This window comes from Ursus arctos, unplaced genomic scaffold, assembly GCF_023065955.2.
Source record: "Ursus arctos isolate Adak ecotype North America unplaced genomic scaffold, UrsArc2.0 scaffold_7, whole genome shotgun sequence".
Taxonomy (NCBI): Eukaryota; Metazoa; Chordata; class Mammalia; order Carnivora; family Ursidae; genus Ursus; species Ursus arctos.
The window spans coordinates 59487769-59498471 of record NW_026623089.1 but is presented as its reverse complement, the minus strand read 5'-3'; the positions used below and the strand labels follow the sequence as shown (position 1 = coordinate 59498471).

General features: G+C 41.2%; 1 protein-coding gene across 1 annotated transcript; it reads right to left on the bottom strand.

The window, feature by feature from the left end:
• Positions 1–352: 352 nt before the first annotated feature.
• On the bottom strand, positions 353–853 carry LOC113259287 (mitochondrial import inner membrane translocase subunit Tim9-like). The gene is made up of 2 exons (XM_044385983.2): positions 735–853; positions 353–449 (listed from the first exon to the last, which is right to left on the bottom strand). The coding sequence occupies exons 1-2, from the start codon at positions 851–853 to the stop codon at positions 353–355; spliced, it is 216 nt and encodes a 71-aa protein (XP_044241918.2).
• Positions 854–10703: the final 9850 nt, after the last annotated feature.

The window sequence follows — 10703 nt, the reverse complement described above, 5'->3', positions numbered from 1 at the left end:
GAAATTTCCATTTATTTTAATAATAAAACTCTTTTCTTTCTCATACATGAGTGAACTTATATTTTGCTTTAAAATTAATAGTCACAGTTGAATAAACAGTGGTTTATTTTTCTAATCAAGTGACTGACCTGCTGCATATTAAAGGCTCAACAAATGTTGCATCTTATTATTTTCGATGAACAACAAGAGATTCTATTTTGATTATTCCTGGTAAATAGTAATTTTTTTTCTCCACTCGTTTCCATTTGCCAAGCAGTTTAGCAGACGGACAGTTTAACACGGTGGTTTTTGCTTTCGGACGTTTCTATCAGATGAATTCTTATTTCCAGAGCAATAGCTCTTGGCATTTTCTTTAAAGTACATCCATCAGGACTTCTTTATCGTGGTTGACCAAGAGTCCTCCTTTGGCTGCCATGTCTTCGTTCTGCTGAATATGATATTCCTGAACTCTCATGGATATTCCTTGCATCATTAAAAAAAATATATATATTTTAAAAGATTTATTTATTTATTTTAGAGAGAGAGAGTGGGGGGGGGCAGAGGGAGAGGGAATCTTGAGCAGACTTCCCACTGAGCACAGAGACTAATGTGGGGCTCCATCTCACGACCCTGAGATCATGACCTGAGCCCAAACCAAGAGCCATGTGCTCAATCGACTGAGCCACCCAGATGCCCCTCATTTAAAAATATTTTTATAAGCAATGTTCTGAACAGGTGGTCTCATCAGATTTTACTTCTTTGTTGTGTGGTCTGTAACACAGTCCAAAAAGGAGGTTTCTGTAAATTTATCGTAGGCTCCAAGAATTTCCTTATATTGTTTTATCTGATCAGATCCTGGTATTTCTGCAGCCATATTCTTTTGGTACATTTATTAGCTACTCTTTCTGATGCATGAGTTTCCATTATGCTCTGGAAAAGCACTGTTCATCCTTTTCTTGAGTGTCTCCAGTGAGACTTGATGTCTTAAGCATGGGCTTTCCCATACAACACCAGTATGAGGCTGGGAAGCTGTACTGCCAGTTGAGTCTGGGGGTGGAAATTTAGGGTCAGGACAGGCACCAGGCAGCTGGATTGTGGAGAAACTAAAGCAGTCTGAATTGTTGAGTCCCTATATGGGGGCAGCTGCCATGGAGAGTTGCTAGGACCTAATGTGGTCTTTGCTTGAGTGTGAAATAACTTTCATCTGTTTAATCCAGTGAGATTTTGGATTAACCTGTCACTGAAGAATCATTTGACCTAATCTGATTTATACAGGTGGCATTGGTAATTACAGTCATTAGAGATAAGAGCAGAAAGCCAATAATAGCAGTAGCTAACAGTATTGGGCACTCATTCTCTAGGCTTGGTCCCAAGTGCAGGAATGAATTATCTTATTCAGCCCCTATAATAACCCACTTAACAGATGAGGAGACTGAGACATAGAGAAATTTTTTTTAAAGATTTTATTTATTTATGTGAGAAAGAGAGAGAGAGCACAAGAAGGGCAGAGGAAGTGGGAGAAACAGATTCCCCGCTGAGGAGGGAGCCTGATGCTGGGCTCTCTCTCAGGGATCCCAAGATGCCAGGATGAGGACCTGAGCCAAAGGCAGACGCTTAACTGACTGAACCACCCAGGTGCCCTGATATAGAGAAATTTAAAAACTCACCTAGGGTCACAGAATTCATAAGGTTTAGAGCTGGGATTCAAACCTACATTTGATCTGATACCAAGGTTCATTTACTTCCTGTGTATGCCCTAGAATCATTTGGTTTATTCATGTATTTGTAACTTCTAAGTAAATGCAAAAGTAGAACTGGGTTTCTGGTGTCAAGTGTAATATTTTTAAAGGAGCATGGTAGAGTTTGTTTTCTGGGAGATTTCTTGGGATTTATAGAAACTTTATTTCCTTTGGGGCAAAAGGGGAAATTTCTGGTTTATGTAACCTACTTCGTGTTTAAAGCACTCATAAGTTGGGTACAGAGTAAGATTAGAGCAAAGTCCTTGTAGGATTCAGAAATGATGATGTGATTAATATGTCTTGATTTAACAGTGATGACAGCATACAATAATTAGCAACTTAATAAGTTAAATTTCATTAATATGTCTTTGGGAAGGACTCTTTGTCAGATTAAGTAAAACTCTGTGCTTTGATTGCCTATGAAGTTTTGAACTGAGTGTGGCGTTCCACTATGAGGATCAAATCCCAAAGTCCTGGCTTTACTCATCCATCATTTCTTTGACTCCTTAGGGAATCATGACTTTAATGAAGACAAATCCTATTACTTTAAACGTTTATTCTTGGCAATAAAAGTCCAACCGGGACCCTAAGTAATGAACTGGAAGATGATTATACTCTATTAAGGGTATTAGTTGGTATTAGTTGCTTTTGGGATGTTTCATTATACTTTTTTTGGGTGGTAGAAATATAAGAAATACTGATTCTTTGGGATTCCCTGAAAAATCTGGGAGTCTGCAGGCAGGGAAGAATACAAGATGACCTCAGACATTTTGTTGGGCCAAAAAGTAAGGGGAATACTCAAAGACTAATGGGTATGTATCACAGGAATATTCAAGTAAGCTTGAAGGGACTCCTGTTATCAAAATTGGGGAACTATTTGAACACTAAAAAAGAATATCTACTGTGACTGAGAGTGGAAAGAAGAGACCTTTATAGTCACTTCAGGGGAACAGTGCATTGTAGAAGCAGTGTATGCAGGTTAAGGACTTGATCTGGGTTTGAATCCTGAGTTTGTTATCTTTTTTAAAAAAATATTTATTTATTTATTTGAGAGAGAGAGAGAGAGAGAGAGAGAGAGAAAGGGAGGGAGAGGGAGAGAGAAACCTGAGTGTTGTGTCTGATGCTGGCTTGATCTCAGGACCCTAAGATCATGACCTGAGCCAAAAACCAAGAGTCAGATGCTTAACCAACTATGCCACACAGGCATCTTCCATTATCTTCTGCTGTTCAGGTCGTAAAGCTTTCCATGCCTCAGTTTCCACATCTGTAAAATGGGAATAATAATAATAATAATACTTACCTCAGAGTAGTGATAAGAGGATTAACTTAGATAACATATGTAACCAAAGTGTTTAAAATAGTCCCTGGCACATAGCAAGTGCTAAATACATGCTATTTGTTATTATTACTTTTATATTATTGTCTGGAATACTATACCAGCCTTGGGCTTTTTGTTGTTGTTGTCGATATGGCAAATTGTTTTACTTTTTTCCCCAGCTTTATTGAGATATAATTCATCTGTAACCTGTGTAATTTCAAGGTGTACAACATATTGACTTGATACACATACATTATGAAATGATTACCACAGGAGGGAAAAAAAAGATGGCGGAGGAGTAGGGGATCTTTTTTCAGCCGGTCCCCTGAATTGAGCTGGATATCTACCAGATCATCCTGAACACCCACAAAATCAGCCTGAGATGTAGGAAGATACATCTGGATCTCTACAAACGAACATCTCCGGCCTTGAGTATTGAGGTACGAGGCGGGGAGCTGTGAATTTGCGCACAGATATCGGAAGATAAACGGAAGGGGGAGGGAGCCGCTGCGCTTGGGCGCTGGGAAGCCCTAACCTCCTGCACTGGGGAGCGGGCCGGACTCGCAGACCAGTAGCCACCAGGAAACCAGACTGAGACCGGGAGCTTGGGAGTGCGCATGTGACCAGACTGAAAACTGGGGCTCCGGAGTGTGTGTGAACCACACTGAAACAGGGAGCTCAGGAGCACACGCAGGAACCCCAGGGCGGCTGGCGGTGTTAGAAGCACAACGGACAGAGATGTGCCGGCCCCAGAAGCGAGGGCCGGGAGAGTGGCTGTGGGGCACACAACCTGGGCGCTGCAGGGGTTTTTAGCAGCATCAACAGAAACAGAGTTAAAGTGGACAGGAGAGCTCAGTGGAGAGCAGACTGCGATCTGTCTGTTCTGAGACAGAAGCTTTGCTACAGCTCCTGCTGCTCTGACTCTCAGAAGAGTCACAGAAAACCCCCAGGGAAGGCCACCAGAGAACAAAAGCCTGGAAATACCGGTTCGCATTGTGCCCATCCCCACCCCCCCTCACATGGGACAGGGTGACTCTACCCAAATAGGGTTGCCTGAGTATCAGCAAGGCAGGCCCCTCCACCCGAAGGCAGGCTGAAAAAATAAGAAGCCCACATCCCTAAGGTCCCTATAAAACAAGTGCACCTTGCTTGGGTCCTGGTCGATGATTTTGGGCTCTGTATATCCCTGCAACCACTCCTCATCAGAATGACAAGGAGGAGGAACCCCCAACAAAGGAAAGAAACAGAGACTGTGGCCTTTGCCACAGAACTAATGAATATGGATATAACCAAATTGTCAGAAATGGAGTTCAGAGTAACAATGGTCCAGATGATGTATAGACTTGAAAAAATATTAATGAAAATATTAACAAGAATATAGAATATCTAAGGGTGGAAATGAGAGCGAATCTGGCAGAAATTAAAAATGCTATGAATCATAATGCAGTCTAAACTGGATGCTCTGACAGCCAGGGTAAATGAGGCAGAAGGATGAATTAGTGAGTTGGAAGATGGGATGATAGAAAAGAAGGAAAAAATGGGGATTTGGCTTAAAAAAATCCAATCTCAAGAATGTACATTATGGGAGATTACTGACTCAGCAAAACGTTCCAATGTCAGAATCATTGGCATCCCCGAGGGGGTGGAGAAAAAGAGAGGTCTAGAAGAGATATTTGAACAAATTGTAGCTGAGAACTTCCCTAATTTGGCGAAGGAAACAAGCATTCGTGTCCAAGAGGCAGAGAGGACCCCTCCCAAGATCAATGAGAACAGGCCAGCATCACATCACATAATGGTACAATTCGCAAATCTTAGAATCAAGGATAAAATCTTGAAAGTGGCCAGGGAGAAAAGACTCCTCACCTACAAAGGGAGGAACATCAGACTAACGTCAGACCTGTCTACAGCGACCTGGCAAGCCAGAAAAAGCTGGCAAGACATATTCAGAGCACTAAGTGAGAAGAACATGCAGCCAAGAATCTTTTATCCAGCAAGGCAGTTATTCAGAATGAATGGAGAGACAAGGACCTTCCAAGACTGACAGAAACTGAAAGAATATGTGACCACTACGCCAGCCTTACAAGAAATATTAAGGGGGGGTTCTATAAAAGTAAAAAGACCCCAAGAGTGATACAGAACAGAAATTTACAATCTATAGAAACAAAGACTTCACGGGCAGCATGACATCATTCAAATCATATCTCTCAATAATCACTCTCACTGTGAATGGCCTAAATGCTCCCATAAAAAGCCACAGGGTTGCAGATTGGATAAAAAGACATGACCCATCCATGTGCTGTCTACAAGAGACTCATTCTGAACCTGAAGATTCATCCAGACTGAAAGTGAAGGGATGGAGAACCATTTTTCATGCCAACGGACCTCAAAAGAAATCTGGGGTACCAATTCTCATATCAGACAGAATAGATTTTAAACTAAAGACTGTAGTTAGAGATACAGAAGGACACTATATTATTCTTAAAGGATGTATCCAAGAAGTGGATATAACAATAGTAAATATCAACAGGGGAGCAGCAAGATACACAAACCAACTCTTAACCAGAATAAAGAGACATATAGATAATAATATGTTAATAGTAGGGGACCTCAACACTCTGCTCTCAGCAATAGACAGATCACCTAAGCAGAAAATCAACAAAGAAACAAGAGCTTTGAATGACATACTGGACCAGATGGACCTCATAGATATATACAGAACACTATACCCCAGAACAACAGAATACTCATTCTTTCCGAATGCACATGCAACTTTCTCCAGAATAGACCATATACTGTGTCACAAAACAGGTCTCAACCGATACCAAAAGACTGAGATTATTCCCTGCATATTCTCAGACCACAATGCTTTGAAACTGGAACTCAATCACAAGGAAAAATTTGGAAGAAACTCAAACACTTGGAAACTAAGAGCCATCCTGCTTAAGAATGATTGGGCAAACCAGGGAATTAAAGAAGAACTTAAGCAATTTATGGAAACCAATGAGAATGAAAACACATCAGTCCAAAACCTATGGCATACTGCAAAGGCGGTCCTAAGGGGAAAATACATAGCCATCCAAGCCTCACTCAAAAGAATAGAAAAATCTGAAATGCAGTTTTTCTATTCTCACCTTAAGAAGCTGGAGCTGGAACAGAAGAACAGGCCTGGTCCATGCATGAGAAGGCAGTTGATCAAGATTAGAGCAGAAATCAATGAATTAGAAACCAGGAGCACAGTAGAGCAGATCAAGAAAACTAGAAGCTGGTTCTTTGAAAGAATAAATAAGATCGATAAACCACTGGCCAGACTTATTCAAAAGAATAGAGAAAGGACCCAAATTAATAAAATTATGAATGAAAGGGGAGAGATCACGACCAACACCAATGAAATAGAAACAATCATTAGAAACTATTATCAGCAACTATATGCCAATAAATTAAACAACCTGGAAGAAATGGATGCCTTCTGGAAACCTACAAACTACCAAGTCTGAAACAAGAAGAAATTGATTATTTAAACAGACTGATTAATTATGAAGAGATTGAAGCAGTGATCAAAAACCTTTCCAAAAACAAGAGTCCAGGGCTTGACGGATTCCCTGGAGAATTCTACCAAACATTCAAAGAAATAATACGTATTCTCCTGAAGCTATTTCAAAAAACAGAAACAGAAGGAAAACTACCAAACTCATTCTATGAGGCCAATATTACCTTAATCCCCAAACCAGGCAAAGACCCCATCAAGAAGGAGAATTACAGACTGATATCCCTGATGAATATGGATGCCAAAATTCTCAACAAGATCCTAGCTAATAGGATCCAACAGTACATTAAAAGGTTTATCTATCATGACCAAGTGGGGTCATCCCTGGGATGCAACATTCATCCCATCCAAGTGGGGTTCATCCCTGGTTCAACATTCGCAAATCAATCAGTGTAATAGATCACATTAACAAGAGAAAAGACAAGAACCATATATGATCCTTTCAATTGATGCAGAAAAAGCATTTGACAAAATACAGCATCCTTTCCTGATTAAAACCCTTCAGAGTGTAGGGATAGAGGGTACATTCCTCAATCTCATAAAAACCATCTATGAAAAGCCTACAGCAAATATCATTCTCAATAGGGAAAAGCTGGAAGCCTTTCCCTTAAGATCAGAAACACGACAAGGATGCCCACTCTCGCCACTATTTTTTTTTTTTTTTTAAAGATTTTACTTATTTATGTGACAGAGAGACAGCCAGCGAGAGAGGGAACACAGCAGGGGGAGTGGGAGAGGAAGAAGCAGGCTCATAGCAGAGGAGCCCGATGTGGGACTCGATCCCGGTACGCCGAGATCACGCCCTGAGCCGAAGGCAGACGCTTTAACGACTGCGCTACCCAGGCGCCCCAACTCTCGCCACTATTATTCAACATAGTACTAGAAGTCCTTGCAACAGCAATCAGACAAGAAAAAGGGATAAAAGTTATCCAGATCGGCAAAGAAGTCAAAATGTCTCTCTTCGCAGATGACATGATACTCTATATGGAAAACCCAAAAGAATCCACTCCCAAACTGTTAGAAGTTATAGAGCAATTCAGTAATGTGGCGGGATACAAAATCAATGCTCAGAAATCAGTTGCATTTCTTTTTTTTTTTTTTTTTAAAGATTTTATTTATTTATGTGACAGAGAGACAGCCAGCGAGAGAGGGAACACAAGCAGGGGGAGAGGGAGAGGAAGAAGCAGGCTCCCGGCCGAGGAGCCCGATGCGGGACTCGATCCCGGTACACCAGGATCACGCCCTGAGCCGAAGGCAGATGCCCAACGACTGCGCCACCCAGGCGCCCCAAAAATCAGTTGCATTTCTATACACGAACAATGAGACTGAAGAAAGAGAAATTAGGGAATCCATTCCATTTACAATAGCACCAAAAATCATACGATATCTCAGAATTAACTTAACCAGAGAGATAAAGGATCTATATTCTAGAAACTACAGAACACTGATGAAAGACATTAAAGAAGACACAAAAAGATGGAAAAACATTCCATGCTCATGGATTGGAAGAATAAACATAGTTAAAATCTCTATGCTACCCAGAGAATCTACACTTTCAATGCTATCCCGATCAAAATACCAGTGATATTTTTCGGGGTGCCTGGGTGGTGCATTTGTTAAGCATCTGCCTTTGGCTCAGGGCGTGATCCCAGAGCTCTGGGATCAAGCCCAGCATCAGGCTCCTCTGCTGAGAGCCTGCTTCTTCCTCTCCCACTCCCCCTGCTTGTGTTCCCTCTCTCGCTGGCTGTCTCCCTCTCTGTCAAATAAATAAATAAATAAATAAAATCTTTAAAAAAAAAATACCAGTGACATTTTTCAAAGAGCTGGAACAAACAATCCTAAAATTTGTGTGGAACCAGAAAAGACCCCGAATTGCCAAGGAAATGTTGAAAAGGAAAAACAAAGCTGGGGGAATCATGTTGCCTGATTTCAAGCTATACTACAAAGCTGTGATCACAAAGATAGCATGGTACTGGCACAAAAACAGACACATGACCAATGGAACAGAATAGAGACTCCAGAAACGGACCCTTGGCTCTATGGGCAACTAATCTTTGACAAAACAGGAAAAAACATCCAGTGGAAAAAAGGCAGTCTCTTCAATAAATGGTGCTCGGAAAATTGGACAGCTGTATGCAAAAAAATGAAACTTGACCACTCTCTCACACCATACACAAAGATAAACTCCAGATGGATGGAAGACCTCAATGTGAGACAGGAATCCATCAAAATCCTAGAGGAGAACATAGGCAGCAACCTCTACAACATCGGCCAAAGCAACCTTTTTCATGACCTATCTCCAAAGGCAAGAGAAACAAAACAAAAAATGAACTTGTGGGACTTCATCAAGATAAAAAGCTTCTGCACAGCCAAGGAAACAGTCATCAAAACAAAGAGGCAACCCACAGAATGGGAGAAGATATTTGCAAATGAAACTACAGATAAAAGGCTGGTATCCAAGATCTGTGAAGAACTTCTCAAACTCAATAAACGAGAAACAAACAATCAGATCAAAAAATGGGCAGAAGATATGAACAGACACTTTTTTTTTTGAACAGACACTTTTCCAATTAAGACATACAAATGGCTAACAGACATATGAAAAAATGTTCAAAATCATTAACCATCAGGGAAATTCAAATCAAAACCACACTAAGATACCACCTTACGCCAGTTAGAATGGCAAAAATTGACAAGGCAAGAAACAACAAATGTTGGAGAGGATGTGGAGAAAGGGGAACCCTCTTACACTGTTGGTGGGAATGCAAGTTGGTACAGCCACTTTGCAAAAGAGTGTGGAGGTCCCTCAAAAAGTTAAAAATAGAGCTACCCTGGGGCGCCTGGGTGGCACAGCGGTTAAGCGTCTGCCTTCGGCTCAGGGCGTGATCCCAGCATTCTGGGTTCGAGCCCCACATCAGGCTCCTCCGCTATGAGCCTGCTTCTTCCTCTCCCACTCCCCCTGCTTGTGTTCCCTCTCTCGCTGGCTGTCTCTATCTCTGTCAAATAAATAAATAAAATCTTTAAAAAAAAAAATAGAGCTACCCTATGACCCAGCAATTGCATTGCTGGGTATTTACCCCAAAGATACAGACGTAGTGAAGAGAAGGGCCATATGCACCCCAATGTTCATAGCAGCTTTGTCCGCAATAGCTAAATTGTGGAAGGAACCGAGATGCCCTTCAACAGACGAATGGATAAAGAAGATGTGGTCCATTTGTACAATGGAATATTACTCAGCCATCAGAAAGAACGATTACCCAACATTTAGTAGCAACATGGACGGGACTGGAGGAGATTATGCTAAGTGAAATAAGTCAAGCAGAGAAAGACAATTATCATATGGTTTCACTCATTTATGGAACATAAGAAATAGCAGGGAGATCGGTAGGAGAAGGAAGGGAAGAATGAAGAAGGGGTAAACAAGGGGGAATGAACCATGACAGACTATGGACTCTGGGAAACAAACTGAGGGCTTCAGAGGGGAGGGGCAGGGGTATTGGGATAGGCCGGTGATGGGTATTAAGGAGGGCACATATTGCATGGAGTGCTGGGTGTTAATACGCAGACAATGAATCATGGAACACTACATCAAAAACTAATGATGTACTGTATGGTGACTAACATAACATAATTAAAAAAAAAAAGAAATGATTACCACAGTAGTGTTAGCTAACACCTGTATCATCTCACATAATTACCATTTCCTTTTTGTGGTGAGAACTTTTAAGATTTACTCTTAGCAACTTTCAGGACTTTCAAGTATATAATATAGTAATGTTAACTATAATCACCATGCTGATGTTAGGTCCCCAGAACTTACTCATTTTATAACTGGAATTCTTTACCCTTTGACCAACATCTCCCCATTTCCCCCAATTCTCCAGGCCCTGGCAGCTGCTACCATTCTACTCTCCTTCCTTGTAGTGTCTTTTTTTTTTTTTTAAAGATTTTATTTATTTATATGAGAGAGAGCAAGAGTCAGATGACAGAAGGAGAGGGAGAAGCAGATTCCTCACTGAACATAAGAGTCTGATGTGAGGCTCCATCCCAAGACCCTGAGATCATGACCTGAGCCAAAGACAGATGCTTAATGCCCCTCCATGTGTCCTTAACTAGCTTTGGT